The following is a 14,663-nucleotide window of genomic DNA, read 5'->3' as shown; positions in this document are numbered from 1 at the left end:
GGAAGATGAGAAAAGTAGCGAGGAAGAACGTGCGATAGTAGACGGGACAATCACAAGTGCCCTGACGATCTTCTCCGAGTGCCGCGGTCCACGTCAAAACGCCACATTCTCGGCTTGTCCGTTATGCACGGGAGCATCTTCGATACACCGCGCTTGGGACACTGTACACCTGGGCACCTCTTTCCTGGGTGACCTTCAATCATCAGCGCAATTCCAATCATCCGAGCCTGGTGCTGTCGCGTGCGGGAACCGTTGTTTTCCCGAGTCTAGGAGTCCAAGAAGGGGAGATATTACCGACACTCAGCTTCCCGACGAACACCACCCCTTACTATCTCGACCCTTCCGGTTCCTATATCCTCGATCGTCTTTATAACCCTCCTCCATGACGCTCGCCCGCGTCCGCCGATGCCCGACCCCGCTTCCATGAAGACAGGGCAGATTACGGAACGTCTACTTCTCACAGCATGTCGGACTCTGTAGGTGCGTATTGCCATACGAATCCGCGTCCGATAACGCCGACTGACTCACTGATCACTACGCGCAGATCGCGTCTTCGTCCATGCCTTAAATACGGTGAAGAGGATCCCCCGGACGGGGACCGCGCGTCCTCCGGCGGCGGAGCGGTTGAAGCTGTATGGCTTGTATAAGCAGAGTATGGGTAGGTGATGTACCCCGATACTTTAGGATGTACTTGAGGAGCGGTTGGGGCTGATACTCTTTTGCGCAGAGGGGGATGTGGAGGGTGTGATGGATCGACCGATTGGGAATACACAGGAGGTTATCGGGGAGTGCGAGAAGTGGTAAGTCCGCTCAAACCAAGCCCGAGAATCCATCATAATGAATCTATACTGATAAGTGTCTCAATGCAGGGACGCCTGGTACGCCCAGCGCGGCCTCACGCGCACCGAAGCCAAACGCCGCTATATCTCGACCCTAATCGATACCATGCATCAATACGCCTCCCAAACACCCGAAGCCCGCGAGCTAGTTTCCGAGCTCGAGTTCGTTTGGGACCAGATCAAATACAATGCCTCTTCGTCTTCCTCTTCAAGTCCGTTACATGCTGTCGGCGTCCCGCCCTTATCGCGAAACCAGGGCAGTTCGTACGGGAGCATAGGAGGCCGACTAGCAGGCTCGACAGATGCCTACGACAGACCTAACGTCAGAGATGACGGTCGGGATTCACGATTGCGTGTGCTTAGTCCTGTTAGCCAGCCCGAAGAAGAAGAGTACTACCGTCGACGCCGGTCAATGGATGTTGAAAATCAAGCCGATTTGGATGAAGATGAAGAAAACGAGGAGTATGAAGAAGCGCGTGACAGTCTATATGAAGAAGCAGAGGCCGCAAGCACGAATACAGATACTCGCTCTGGCACGGAGCACACTACTTCGCATAGCCACGACCGAAGGCGGCACCAGCAAGGCGCCAGCATGGACAGCGGCAGTGGCGTCGAGAGCCACCGACTCTCACGGCGCGATTCACACGATGTACCTCCCAAAGATAGCCGATGGCGGCGACGTGTTGAGCAAGCACTAACTAAAATGACGGCCGAGATCGCAGCAGTCCGCGAACAGATGGAATCTCGCACGCTGGCACATCGACGACGATCAGGCATATGGGCGTGGCTGAAATGGATTTTCTGGACGGCATTCCGCCAAATCATCTGGGACCTAGCGCTGCTAGGTGCAATTCTGATCGTGATGCGCGTACGCGGTGATCGTCGGCTTGAGAATCGTTTGCGTGATGGTTGGACGGAGCTTAAGGCTAGGCTGGGCCGCTTCAAGCTTCTTAAGAGAGTCGGTGATACTCGTCTACTCCCTTGATCTCCTTCTCTGGCCCTTTTGTGTCGGGCTTTGCCCGAGTATATAGTTTGCTGGGGGTTGCATGTGGATCTTTGTCGGTTGCATTTGCCGACTTTGCTCCTGCTCTTTGGAGTTTTGTCTTCGATGTCTATATCTTTTCTTTTGTCAAGTACATATGGGTCAATCGAGGTCTTGGGGTTTCTTCTTTTCCTTTTCCTTCTTTCTTCGGTTTCTTGATTCAATCCTGGGAGGATGTGTGATAGACCTTTTCCAATCTGGACTACTTGGGTAACTTGGATGATTAGATTGAGAGTTGGCGAGCCTAGATTTTGCTTCTCTAGAAATTGATAGACTGCTGTGCCCTATTTGCTTTTTCTTTCTTCAAGTTTGGGATAGACCAGAAGATCTACACAGGTATATCATCTGCACGTGTAGACGCCCTTTTTGTTCAGAATGCCGTCCAAGACCGAAGTCAGTCCAGGCTTACACAACACCTAATGCATATCGAAAAAGAGAAAAAGTTAAATGGTCATAATCAAGCAGAAATCATGTAACCATTCCTGATGCCAATAGGTATTTACATAAAACATACACCGGACTAACACAAACAGATAGTTGAGACACAAGGGCCACTTGCGCATCCCAAGAAAACAGTAGAAAAGCCGGGGCCCCGGACGGCGGGAGAAAAAGGCATGTGAGGATAATGAAGATGGAATTAGCAGAAACGGATTCCCACGTGCCTTTAGAACTGGCGGCCGGGGTACTCCGCATACATCTGCTTGGGGCGCTGCCACACGGGGACCTGGTTCTCAGGGGTGCCGGGGACTTCCTTCTTCAGGCCCTATACACGGAGAGAAGTTAGTTGCTGATACAATCACAGTCCATTTCCACGGCTGGAATGGACAATGGAAATGTCGGGACGCACCAATTTGTCAAAGATGCAGCTGTTAAGCTTCTGCTCGGGACGACGGCAGTTGAAGAACGTCTGGTTGTTGTTCTCGAGGCAGTCGACGTGAGCCTGGAACTCCTGCATGCAGTGGGTGTTGATATCCTTGATACTGTAACCGGTCAACCTCGGGGCTCCCTCGCATCCTCCAGTCCGCTCAATCATGGCCAAACTTACACGCTAGCAGCGCAGCGGGTAACCTTGCGACCCTCCTTCAAGCAGTCGAACTCGCCGCGGCCGTTCGCCTCGTCCTTGCACTTCATGTAGTCATCGTTGAAAGCCTGGCAGCGGGCGCCAATAGCGAAGGAAGCACTAGCCAGGAATGCAGACGTGGTACCAATCTCCTCGACCTTTGGGATGTGGTCGGGCATCGGCGTGGTGTCCACGAGGAGCTTCTGGTTGAACCTGTTCGCCGAGGGAGGAAGACGTTAGTCGGGCTCTAGAGGCGCGGGATACCGGGATTGGTCCGGTTGAGGGTGATATTCGGGCATACTGGGGATCTCTTTGGGCCATGGTGACGGTGGCTTGTCTGGACAAGGGACTCTGGTCGGGTGGGGGAGTGCAATTGAGGCAGGACTTGGGAGAGCTGCGGGTTTGCGGGTGCGAAAGGTCGGTTTCTTTGGCCGCGAGCTGATTGGCTGGGGTCAAGTGATTAGGTAAGCGCATTGAGGTGCATACAGAGAAGTGCCTGAGATGGAGGAAACTATGGGAAATAAGATTAGATTGCTACCAGCAGAGGATAGAATACGGCAACTGTCTCATATTGCGATTGATCGCATTAGATAGCCTTTGAAGTAGTCCGCGAGTCCTACATTCATCGTGATATCACGTGACCACAAACAAACCAGCTCCGACACTTCTTTCTGCGAGCTCCCAGCACCCCTCAGCTCGTCGCCCAACCACCATATCCCCAATTCCTGGGTGATGCAATTCTGAGCCCTATTAGCGCCTCATAAACTCGACGAATCGCGTCATTCTTTGTCGATTTTGCTCCATCGCTGCCCGATCGTCGCTGATCGAGCTTTTTTTTACGGTACCTTTCGCGGCTCATTGCGACACCCATCATGTCCCTCTTCGGCGGCGGACAGACGCAGGCCCAACCGGCTGCTAGCCCGTTCGGTAGTACCGCAAACAAACCAAGCCCCTTCGGAGGCGCCGGCGCCACGGGAAGCGGAGGTTTGTTCGGGGCAACACAAAATCAACAACAGGGTTCTACAGGAGGCAGTCTCTTTGGCGGAAATGCGGCATCTCAGCCACAGCAACAGCAGTCCGGAGGATTGTTTGGCTCGAATACTGCTCAGAAGCCCGCCGGGAGCTTGTTTGGTGGTGGCGGATTAGGGCAACAGCCGCAACAACAACAACAGCAGCAGCAGCAGCAGCAACCTCAGCAGTCCGGTGGATTGTTCGGCTCTTCGTTCGGCCAGAAGCCCGCGGGAAGCCTGTTCGGTGGCGGTGGTCTTGGTCAGCAGCAGACACAACAACCGGCGACCGGGGGTAGTCTTTTCGGTGGAGGTCTCGGAGCTAGTACCCAACAGCAGCAACCTCAGCAGCAACCGCAACAGCAGGGCAGTCTATTCGGAGGCTCGATTCTTGGAGGACAGCAGCAGCAGCAGCCGCAACAGGCGCAGCAATCGCAGTTCGGCCAAACCACCATGGCTCAGCCGCAACCCAACCAACAACAGCAGTCCCTGTCATCGAGCTTGTGGTCACCCGGCCGTGCGATCACTGGAGGTGAGCTTGCATCCAAAGTCAAACATGAAAGCTTACCAAATATTAATTTTTCTTCAAGTACATCGCACTGTTCCGATGCAAATCGCCATCGTTAAGGACAAATGGGACGCGCCAAGCCAGTCCTCTCCATTCCGAGCTTATCTCTACAACCACGTCGGCGAAGACCAAGCACCCTTCTACCAGCCGGGTCCTGAGGATGATGAGTCAAAGTGGGAGGAAGCTCTTCGCCAACGGCCTGACCCTAGCTACGTGCCCGTACTCGTAAAGGGTTTCTGGGAGCTTGGCAAGCGCGCACAGCGCCAGAAAGACTTCCTCACTATGATGCAGTCCCGCCTTCACGAAATCAATAATTGCCTGACCGAACTCCTCTCGCGCCACGACTTGAAGATTTCCGTGAAGATTGCCGACTGCCGCAGGAAACATCTCGTTCTCAGCAAGCGCTGCCTCGCCCTTGCAGCCAAGACTCAGGTGCTGCGCAGCCGAGGCTACGCGATGGATGATGCCGAGGAGGAGCTGAAGAAGAAGTTGACTCAACTGGAGCGATCCGTCTTTGACCCGTCTCTGAATGGCCGCGGTGAAGAGATCTGGGCCCGTATGCTAGCGATTCACGAGCACTCGAAGCGATTGCAGATGGAAATGGAGCGCGCTGGCGGAAGCGTGGTGAATAACGGGGAAGATGAGATTGATGAGCAGACGATGAAGACAGCAAAGAAGGTATGTCCCCCACAAGCATTAATCTTTATACACGCGCCAATTCTTCATTCATCAGATCCTCGACGATTACCATGCTCAAATCCAGCACCTGCAGAAGGAGCTGACCTCGGTCAAGAAGGAATTCGAGGAGGCACAGAAGCTGAACGGGAACTGAGAATATCTCCTGCATGCTTCCACTCGAATCATGTATCTCTTCACATCTTGGGACAAATGGCCCATGGGCATGGGAGCACTGGCGTTCACGGGGAGCTGACTACTGTAATGCATATCTCAATACGATTCAATTACTCGAGTGGCTTCATTTTCGGTAGACATTGTCTTCACCAAAATGGCATCTAAGCATAGTCCTCTTTTCCATTGCTCTATATCCAAACAAACCCAGAAAAAACAGGCATGTACAATAATAATACACCATCCATCCAAGATCCTATACTCGGTCAAGGTACGGTAAATGACATAGCAAAGCTGCGATAACATCTTGCCATATTATGCACCCACCCTTCCAGTTCAAGATAGGAATCTGATCTGGATGTGAAAAACAGTTCCCTAAATCTCCCAAATTACCCCGAGTGGTCATAACCGGCGGTTCATTCGTCATGCGCCCATGACGCTAGAGATGAGGGTGGACGGGCGGTTCGTTTAGAGGAACTTGCGGACGAAGTCGACAGCGAAGGGGGCTAGAACATTATCAGCTCTGGGTCATTTGGAAGGAGGACATCTTTGCGGTCTTCAAGACAACTCCGCGGGCCGCAGGGACGTCATGCGCCGAGCCAACTTACACAGGTAGAGGAGGAAACCACCGAGAGCGGTCATCTTGATGGTCTGGCAGGCCTCAATCTCACCAGCCTGGATCGGGTGTTAATGATGAGTGGTAGGACAGAAGTCGGCGCGAGTTACCTTGATCTCCTCCTTGGAGAGCTGGGGTTCTTGACCTGTAATCGGACAGTCAGAATGGAGATTCAGATTATAGGAAAGACGTCAGAACATACCGGGAGCGAACATTTTTGTATGTGAAAGATGTTTGGTTGAATGGAGGTGAAGTGCAAAGATAGTTGTTCGTGACGAAAGGTGAAGCGGACTTGGGAAAGAAATCACGGGAGCACAGACCAACTCTCCTTCTCTCTTGCCTCTGCCTCTCGTCCCCCTCGTCATCCCCATTCCTTTTCATTGATTTTCTCTGTTTTGAGCAGTCTTTTGCAGAAATATACCTGCAGCTCTTTCCGAGGTGACTCACTGTCACTGATCTACTGCTCGCCCATTCATCTTCCGGGCGCCGGGACTGCCTGCGCAACACCGCGCCTGTTCGCCCAACCATTTCGACTGAACCTCTCGACCTCCTTTTCTTTTTCTTCCTGTCACTAAGTTCTTTACATTCAATCCGCCCTGTACACAATGTCTGCCTCTCCCGAGCGTGAAGCTGGCTCAGCCGTCGCCACCCCCGATCGCGAGCCCGAAAAAGTCGCGACACCCGTTGCAGGCGACGGCGAAGAAGGCGACAAAGCCGCCGAACCCACCGCAGATGAAGACGCCGAGGGCCAGGACGAGCAAGCGGGCGGAGACGATGATATCTCAGATGACGAATCCATTCTCTCCGAGGTCGACGAGGCACAGTTCGAGAACTTCGACCCGGAGAACGTCGATGTCGAAGACCGCGCCCCATTGGACGTCGATGCGGACAACCTGAAGTTGATCGGTCGTCACAAGCGCAAGCGCGCCGAGGGCGAGGAAGGCCGCCCGCGCCGCAAGGAGGGTCGTAGAGAGAAGAAGACCCGCCGCGCGCGCGATGATGAGGATGCGGAGGAGGGTTCTTCATCTCGGCCTCGTCAGCGGAAACAGAAGGAAAAGTCGCCCGATACGGATGAGGAGACACTGGATCCCGAGACTCGTCGTCGCCGGGCTCTTGATCGTGCCATGGACGAAGCTATGAAGAAGCCTACGAAGCGAAGGACCCGCAAGCAGGACGGAATTGATCTCGAGGCAATGGCCGATGCTGAAATTGAGGATATGCGGAAGCGCATGACTCACGCCGCGCAGATGGATGCCATCAACCGCCAGGAGGGCAAGCCGGCCATGCACAAGCTTAAGCTTCTACCGGAGGTGATCATGCTCCTTAACCGCAACCAGTACACCAACGCCCTGGTTGACCCGGAAATCAACCTCTTGGAGGCCGTTCGATTCTTCCTCGAGCCCTTGGACGATGGTTCCATGCCAGCTTACAACATTCAGCGCGATCTGTTGACCGCCCTGACGAAGCTTCCTATCCAGAAGGATGCCCTGATCGCCAGCGGAATCGGCAAGGTGGTCGTTTTCTACACCAAGAGCAAGCGCACGGAGCGGCGCATCAAAGAGATGGCGGAGAAGCTGCTGGCTGAGTGGACTCGCCCGATCCTCCAACGCAGCGACGATTACTCGAAGCGGGTGTTCCAGCAAGCCGACTTCGATCCTACGTATGTTCCCGCTCATATTGAACCATGTGGATGCCGTACTGACCATTCCATAGCAAAATCACCAAGCGCGTCCAGACCCCCGCCGAAGTTGTCGCAGCCGAAGCTCGTGCGCGCGAAATGCTGCCGCCCCGTCTTGCCAACCGTGCTCGTGTCGACCGCACCCAAGTCAGCTATACCGTTGTTCCCCGACAGACTGCTGTGCAAGAGAGTCGGTTTGCCCGGCCTCTGGGTGCCAGCGGCGAGGATCGTTTCCGTAAAATGCAAGCCCGGCAAAATGCGGCGCAGAAAGCATCTCGTCGGTAAAGCGGCAACCTTTTTATTTAGTTTCGTTTCGAGGCTGCCACTGTCGTCATTTTGACTCATTCGTCTTTTTCCTTGGTGCGTCCGGCGTTCGGGATTGATCGGGACCTTTGATCACGGGGCTTTGGGCGTGTAACATCAACTGCATCCGGTAGTATTACTGAATTAGAAATAAGTACAGACGGTGAATAAGATCCATTTATCAGCGTTCTAGAAGCCAGTTAGATTTGCCTCCCGTCAGATCTCATTTTCCCCGGCTTTTTACGCCCTGAACTAGACGCAACCGAGGGGCTCCGAGCTTCGGCCGGGCCGAGCTTGCCGTTCCAGCACAGATCCGCGAGGTCACGTCATGCCAGAGCTTCGGGGTCTCGGGATTTGCTTTTCACTTTTTCACTTTTATATAATTGCCCGTTCGTCCATCTAGACATCTTGGAACAATAATCCGCACACATCACACACAATGAAGATTCTCACCAAGGAAGAAGAGGCAAACCACTACCGGTACGATTGACTCCCATCGCCATCCGCTCAATCCCGCATCATCCCATACTGACCAGAAATTTCCAACAGCGCCGTCGTCAAGGGCGGCACCATCGGCGGTCTCGTCGGTCTGGCCGGCGGTGCAGCAGGTGTCATGCTCGCATCGCGACGATTCCACACAATCCGCAACCTGACAACCCCCATGAAAGCCTTCCTCACTACGTCCTCCGGTACCTTCGTCGGTATCATCGCCGCCGATCATGCGTCGCGGGACTTCGAGACCCAGCAAAATGCCCAGAAGCTCTGGTACGAAAACCGCGAAGAGCGTCTCCACGCTGAAGAAATGCGCGGCCTCAGTTTCCCCGACCGCGTCAAGGCTTTCGCCCGCCGCGAGAAGTACAAGATCATCGGCGCCACCTGGGTCGCCTCCATCGTTGGTTCGTTCATGCTTGTCAACCGCAACCCCTTCCTTTCTAGCTCGCAGAAGATTGTCCAGGCTCGTGTGTATGCGCAGGGTCTGACGCTCGGTGTTTTGTGCGCGTCGGCGGCATTTGAGATTTCGGATCAGCGCCGTGGTCGGGGTATTCTCGATGCTCAGAAGGATAAGAAGAAGAATCAGGAGGCCGTTGATGAGGCTCCTGTTCACTCGGGTAACAAGGACGAGGGTGATCTTTGGAAGGATATGGTTGCTGCGGAGGAGCAGCGGTTGAAGTCTAGGCACCAGTCTCTGCACCTGAAGCACGCCGAGGAGCATGCCGAGAGCGAGAAAAAGACTTCCGAGGACTCTGATGAGGAGAAACAGGATGAGAAGAAGGACAACAAGTCCGAGAAGTCCGAGTCCAAGCCTAAAGATGAACCCAAGGCTGAGAAGGGCGAGGGTAAGAAGCAATAAATGAGTGTGTGATATTATCCCTTCACATTGTCACTCGTCCCACTTGCAACTTCTGTCGACCGTATCAAATTGGGCAAGTCGATCTTGACCACACTCTCTGCGTTGAGCTCTCACGGGTTCCCGGGTTCCCTTGATTCACCATACACCGCCAGAAGAGACAGGGTTCTTTTCCAAGAGGCTGGACCTTTGGGCTTCCACGAGTTCGTCTCTCGTTCATATGCTTGCATCCCCCTAGACCGGCGTTTTCTGTTATTTTTTCTTTCCATCTCAATCTGTACGTCTCGAGGGGCTATGCGTTCCAAAAGTCTTTTTGTCACGTGTATGATACTTTGAGGTGGTTGAGATTTCCTTCTCTACTCTAATGAATGACCTGTGTCCCTAAATCTCGTCTTTTGTTGGTTCTCGAATTCTTCTGTAGATCGATTCAAGTCTGCCAGATCAAGTGCTGCTTCTGCTACATTGTCACGATACCTGTACGTGCAAAGTTCTGAATATTTGAATATCACTAGAGACATGTCTGAGCATTTGCAGGCTTTTTTCAGCCCTAATTCTATCTGTAATCATGTTGTTAAGTGGAGAATGACGATTTTTCCTACAGTATACATACAAGGCCATCATTCTATCAAAACAGAATCCGCTCACATTCCTCCGCGGCCCTCAGCCCAAAGCTTTGCATCCCACCCTTCCAACTAACCCCAATCGCCCTCTTAGCAAACTCTCTTAGATCAGCTTCATATGCCCCAATAACATCTCTATCAACAGCTCCAGCACAACCGGCCTCAACAATCCTCCTCGCCAAATCACCCGCGTCCCGCAAAGCAGTATTAGCACCCATAGCCCCCGTGGGCGGCATAGCATGGATAGCATCCCCCAGCAAGGTCACACGAGACGAGGATTCCCACGGCGCAATCTCGGGCATAGCCGACAAAATAGACTTCACGGCCGCCTGGGACTCATCCTGCATTTCGAAAACGCTCTGCAGGGCCGGAATCCAAGACTTGGTTAGATCGCGGCTCAGGTCCGCCGCGTCCTGTGGGCTGATATGCCACGACTTCTCGTCTGGAATCGGGAGTGTCGATGCACGCGCGAGGAGACACCAGTACATATAGGGACTGGGTAGTGGGAACGAAACCTCATCAGCGTGAGGGAAGTGAATAGACTCAAACAGCAATGTCGGCTGCGATGCATCATCTGGATCGGTCACAAGGCTCATCCCCCGACGATGGCTCTCGGGGAGTTTGTCCAGGAACGCAGGAGTCAGTGGCGTCTTGCCAAAGATGATGCGCATACCCGTGTCAATGCCCGCGTATTTTGGTATGTACTGCTTGCGAACGCAAGAGCGGACTCCGTCTGCTCCGACGAGAAGGGCTCCATCCTCGGATGTCCCATCGGTGAAAAATGCTGTTATTTTGTCGTCGTGGACTTCGTAATGGGTGAGACTCTTTCCGAAGAAGACTTGGTCTTCGAGACTTGTTAGGAGCGTTTCGCGGAATGTGCTGCGGTCGATCGTATACACTCTTTCTACCATGGCCTGTGGGGGAGGTCCGTGGCCTGGCTTTGCAGGAGAAGGTGTTCCATCTGGTTTGATTCTGATGCCCATGTTTGCGGTGTCGGCGCAGGTTTTCTCGAATAGAGTGAAGAGCTCGGGTGTTAGAGCTTCTTCTAGAGCGGCAACGCCGTCTTGGGTGATTCGAAGTCTGTAGCCCTGAGCTCGGAAGTTGCTTTTTTGGTCTTGCTCGAATAGTTTGTATGGGATTTTGTTTTTGTGCAGGGCTTGGGCGAGACAGATGCCTCCTAGTCCGGCGCCGATGATTAGCACTGGTAATGTCATGGTGTGGATAGAACGCGAAAGGCCAATTGAGAAAGCAGGTTGAATGACTGCGATATGCCAGCTCGGAAAGAAAGAGTCAGTTGACTAAGAATGGAATGAAATTACTTGGGGGGAGCCTCAACTTTAATTTATATTGTACCTCTTCATTCGGGCCCGAGCAGTGAGACTCGGGACCGAAAGTCTGGTTTGAAGCCGAGCCTCAAAATAGCCCCCATATCATCAACCTTGGAACGGTAGTGATTATCGCCAGCCCGTTTCTCTATTCGGGCGTTTAAGAGTCCAATTTTGGGGATTCACAAAAGAAAACTTGGGTATTTCTATTCACTATATCCATTCGAAGTAGGGAAAATACAGAATGCTAAAAACACGAAGAAATACAGTGTAGAGCACGCATAAAGAGATGCAACTAAAAAGTGTTGTCTTCAAGTCCCTCCGTTCGTCGGATGACACTCGGGCTCTGGTCATCGTCGATTTCGTCCGTTATGTCCCCCGCTCCGGCCGTGGCGAGCAGATCGGTCACGATACGCTTAGAAGCTTCTCTGGCTGTAAAGATACGATTAGTGTTTTTCACACAAAGGATGGAGCGAAAGTGGAATAAGACTTACCAGGAGTTTTCATCAATCGGCTCTGGGGGATATGGAATTGCATGGTCTTGGGAGGACTCGGCCCGAAATCCTCATCGTCCAGGTCGTCATCGCTGTCCCACACGGGGCGATGACCACCGGGTTTCGCGGGTGTCAACACGCTTGTACCAGGCTTCGGGGTGCCGCGAGTACGATTGCTGCTGGTACGGCGCTTGCGGTTTGTTCCGGGTGTGTTAACACCCTTGATGGGCGATGAGAAAATCTCCGAGTGCATCTGAGGCTTCTCGAGTTCTGGGCTGGACATCGGCGAGTCGTCATATCCGTACCGCGAGGTCGAGGCGGTTGGCTTGGGTGTGATGTTGAACTTGGAGCGGCTGGCCGTACCACCGCCGACGTTCTTGTATCCTTTGCCGAGTGGTGTTGCTTGCACGCGGTAGGTTTTGTCGAGCATCTGGTGGAGGACCGGGTCCGAAGGCTTCTGGTACCGGGTGTCCCCTGGCGTGGGTTGGTACTTTGCTGATGAGGCAGGGGGAACGAACGGAGATGACATCGGGGTTCCAGATGAAGCTCCGGGAGGGAAGAAATGTTGACGGCCGGGGGTGGATGGAAGAGTTGATGAATCGGGCATATCGAAAGGCGCCTCGGCTTCGTTGATTTGCTTCCTCAGATTCTCGTAGGAAGAGTGTTCGATAGATGAGATCGTGATATCTTCTTCCCCAGTCTGCGGAGCTGGTGCACGCGGTGTGCTATGCGAGGAGATGGTGAGCTCGGTAAGGTCGATATCATCGCCATGACCATGTTGCATATCCGGGCGGTTGGTTGAGGGCGTTGCGTAGGTCTGGTCGGGCTCTTCTCCGGTTGTACTCTGGGTCACGTCGGCAGAGAGCTCTTCCTCCGTGACAGAGGGATCTTGTGTCGTATCGCCCTCGTTGGGTCGTTCCTCATATCCCGACAGAGATACATTGGCGCTTGCTTCGAAGAATTGCTTCCAGAACTGGACATTGAATTAGCATAAACAGCATAGTCTGTTGGGCATCAAACCCCTATAGATCGAACTCACCTTGGCACCTTCCCAAACGTCGCGGGAATGCTCCGTGTACTGTTCGACACAGGGCAGAATACTTGTAGTAACGATCCGGTGAGCTTGGCTGAAGTTTTGGTCGATTTCTGCCGGCAGATAAGATGATCAGTACTTTGTCGACCGGTTTGTTTACCACTGTCCTACCTTGAAGCGTGAGAGTAATGGATTGTTCCAATTTCTCCAGTTCCTCCGTCAGGGTAAGTGGGCGCGGGGGCTGCATTGATTGGCGAGACATCTTGCCAAAGGCCCGAAGGGAGATGCTCCAGAGCGCAAGCAAGCATTCAAGGTTGAAGCTCCAAGACGCGCGGGGAACGCGTCCCAAAGCGGTGTGTTTTAGGGCCGGGGATAAGGGCTGCGCCGGTCAGGTGCGGGGTTTATGTAAGATCCCAGGCATCATTCGGAGCATCGGAGCTGGTTTCCAAGTTTCTGAACCTGGAAGCTTGACTTCTAGAAAGTCACCCAGGAAGAAGTTCAGAAAGAGGCGATATTTCAGCATGCCTGCACCACTTGCCAAAGGTGAGGCCATCTTCTGGATGTCCTAGACCCGGATCATCCGGGGTGGATCTTATCAGTTCCCCGCCGAGGCCTGGTATGCTGACCCATCATATAGGTATCATCGTGACGGTCTCGGTTTTAGTGGCTGCTGGGGTGGCTGTCTACCAGTCCCCACAGTTCCAACAGTGGGTAACCATTTCTCGACGCAAGATTGCCTTGGCCTTGCACAACCTGGGCGATGAGATCCAGCCTGGTGACCAGATCCGCCGAGAGGATATCTCTATGACCGAGGAGGCCGGGGACGCTGCAGTGGAACGCAGACGGATTGCTCGTGCAGATATTATGAAGCGGGGTGTTTTGCTCGAGTCTCGACGAAAGATAAGAGAGTCGCAGGAACCGCTCAACAGCTTCGACACTCTTGTAGACAGCGACGGTAATCTACAAGTGCCAGAGAATGACCACGGTATCAACCCTGTTGGCACCTCAACTGGATTTGATTCAGGCTCTCAGCCTCGCCGTCGAGGTGAAGCCACTACCATGAGCCAAGACCTCCATGTCGATATTCCCTCAGAGACCGCATCGAACCATCCCTCGGAATCTGTTGTCCAGCTGACTCCTACTTCATCTGCGCCGGGGGAGACTCTTTTTGACCCATTCTCTGATTCTCCGGTCAGAGGCCAGTCACCAATGTCTGCTTCAACTTCCAGCCACACGGAAGCCAGCCAACAGATCTACTACGCCCATCCTCATTCGGGGTCCAATATCACGCAGCCACAAGACCTGCTCACCGATCTTGACGACTTTGCTCAAGGAAATCAATTCCAGCATCCTATTTCCTCTGCCCCATCTACCGCGGGCAGCTTCAGTCACGTCGGTGGATTCGACGCTTCATCCGATGGCACATTGAGTGACCTGGGCGCTTGCTCGGTAGGAGACATCAATACCCCAGCCAGCTGGTCTGAGGTGGGAAGTGAAATCAGCAACGACGATGCAGGTCATCATGAATTGCTGTAATGGGATAAAGTACTGGGCTTGGGATATCACAAGGTAAAGGGACTACGGCGCAGGAAGGCTCGGACGGATCAGGCTGGGATTTAGGTATTGCTTCGCTGGCGAACGAATTTTTGGCTTCGAGGTTATTTCAAGCATGGAGGACTTTCATAAACGCAATATTACAACGGGCCTCTTTTCCTGGCTTGCTTCATTTTGGACACGTCTGCATGATTTATTGCTCTGTGAATTTGTAGTCTACTCTTCAACGGCACGTATCTGTACGGTGGAGAAACAAAGCCTGAAAAGACAGCATTACCTCACTATATACCATCCGAGGGAAGGGATTCGATCTACTGAACTTCTTGG

General features: G+C 53.2%; 9 protein-coding genes across 9 annotated transcripts; 5 read left to right on the top strand and 4 right to left on the bottom strand.

Annotated features, from left to right (window-relative positions):
- Positions 1-209: 209 nt before the first annotated feature.
- N7498_005315 (acyl-CoA-binding domain-containing protein) lies at positions 210-1,824 on the top strand (the record flags this gene model as incomplete). The annotated part of the gene is made up of 4 exons (XM_058452377.1): positions 210-480; positions 545-658; positions 728-800; positions 870-1,824. Exons 1-4 carry the CDS (start codon positions 465-467, stop codon positions 1,822-1,824), a joined length of 1,158 nt encoding a protein of 385 aa, XP_058308915.1. The 5' UTR covers positions 210-464.
- Positions 1,825-2,545: 721 nt separating this feature from the next.
- Positions 2,546-3,415, bottom strand: N7498_005314 (NADH-ubiquinone oxidoreductase 20.8 kDa subunit; the record flags this gene model as incomplete). The annotated part of the gene is made up of 4 exons (XM_058452376.1): positions 2,546-2,644; positions 2,729-2,861; positions 2,927-3,154; positions 3,243-3,415. 4 exons carry the CDS (start codon positions 3,413-3,415, stop codon positions 2,546-2,548), a joined length of 633 nt encoding a protein of 210 aa, XP_058308914.1.
- A 398-nt stretch (positions 3,416-3,813) lies between these two features.
- Positions 3,814-5,348, top strand: N7498_005313 (putative nucleoporin; the record flags this gene model as incomplete). The annotated part of the gene is made up of 3 exons (XM_058452375.1): positions 3,814-4,480; positions 4,539-5,194; positions 5,250-5,348. The coding sequence occupies 3 exons, from the start codon at positions 3,814-3,816 to the stop codon at positions 5,346-5,348; spliced, it is 1,422 nt and encodes a 473-aa protein (XP_058308913.1).
- Positions 5,349-5,682: 334 nt separating this feature from the next.
- On the bottom strand, positions 5,683-6,267 carry N7498_005312 (mitochondrial import receptor subunit TOM5). The gene is made up of 4 exons (XM_058452374.1): positions 6,184-6,267; positions 6,092-6,126; positions 5,974-6,040; positions 5,683-5,871 (listed from the first exon to the last, which is right to left on the bottom strand). Exons 1-4 carry the CDS (start codon positions 6,194-6,196, stop codon positions 5,834-5,836), a joined length of 153 nt encoding a protein of 50 aa, XP_058308912.1. The 5' UTR covers positions 6,197-6,267; the 3' UTR covers positions 5,683-5,833.
- Positions 6,268-6,586: 319 nt separating this feature from the next.
- Positions 6,587-7,944, top strand: N7498_005311 (transcription factor SPN1; the record flags this gene model as incomplete). Its single annotated transcript, XM_058452373.1, has 2 exons — positions 6,587-7,641; positions 7,695-7,944. The coding sequence occupies 2 exons, from the start codon at positions 6,587-6,589 to the stop codon at positions 7,942-7,944; spliced, it is 1,305 nt and encodes a 434-aa protein (XP_058308911.1).
- A 457-nt stretch (positions 7,945-8,401) lies between these two features.
- N7498_005310 (HIG1 domain-containing protein) lies at positions 8,402-9,313 on the top strand (the record flags this gene model as incomplete). Its single annotated transcript, XM_058452372.1, has 2 exons — positions 8,402-8,442; positions 8,512-9,313. 2 exons carry the CDS (start codon positions 8,402-8,404, stop codon positions 9,311-9,313), a joined length of 843 nt encoding a protein of 280 aa, XP_058308910.1.
- Positions 9,314-9,935: 622 nt separating this feature from the next.
- On the bottom strand, positions 9,936-11,144 carry N7498_005309 (FAD-dependent oxidoreductase; the record flags this gene model as incomplete). Its single annotated transcript, XM_058452371.1, has 1 exon — positions 9,936-11,144. The coding sequence occupies one exon, from the start codon at positions 11,142-11,144 to the stop codon at positions 9,936-9,938; it is 1,209 nt and encodes a 402-aa protein (XP_058308909.1).
- A 406-nt stretch (positions 11,145-11,550) lies between these two features.
- On the bottom strand, positions 11,551-13,075 carry N7498_005308 (DASH complex subunit ASK1; the record flags this gene model as incomplete). The annotated part of the gene is made up of 4 exons (XM_058452370.1): positions 12,954-13,075; positions 12,789-12,895; positions 11,750-12,722; positions 11,551-11,687 (listed from the first exon to the last, which is right to left on the bottom strand). Exons 1-4 carry the CDS (start codon positions 13,042-13,044, stop codon positions 11,551-11,553), a joined length of 1,308 nt encoding a protein of 435 aa, XP_058308908.1. The 5' UTR covers positions 13,045-13,075.
- Positions 13,076-13,303: 228 nt separating this feature from the next.
- N7498_005307 (uncharacterized protein) lies at positions 13,304-14,318 on the top strand (the record flags this gene model as incomplete). Its single annotated transcript, XM_058452369.1, has 2 exons — positions 13,304-13,325; positions 13,420-14,318. The coding sequence occupies 2 exons, from the start codon at positions 13,304-13,306 to the stop codon at positions 14,316-14,318; spliced, it is 921 nt and encodes a 306-aa protein (XP_058308907.1).
- Between the last annotated feature and the right edge of the window lie 345 nt (positions 14,319-14,663).

This window comes from Penicillium cinerascens (assembly GCF_028974065.1).
Source record: "Penicillium cinerascens strain IBT 15544 chromosome Unknown contig_5_segment0_segment0, whole genome shotgun sequence".
NCBI lineage: Eukaryota > Fungi > Ascomycota > Eurotiomycetes > Eurotiales > Aspergillaceae > Penicillium > Penicillium cinerascens.
This window is presented reverse-complemented; position numbering and strand designations above follow the sequence as displayed.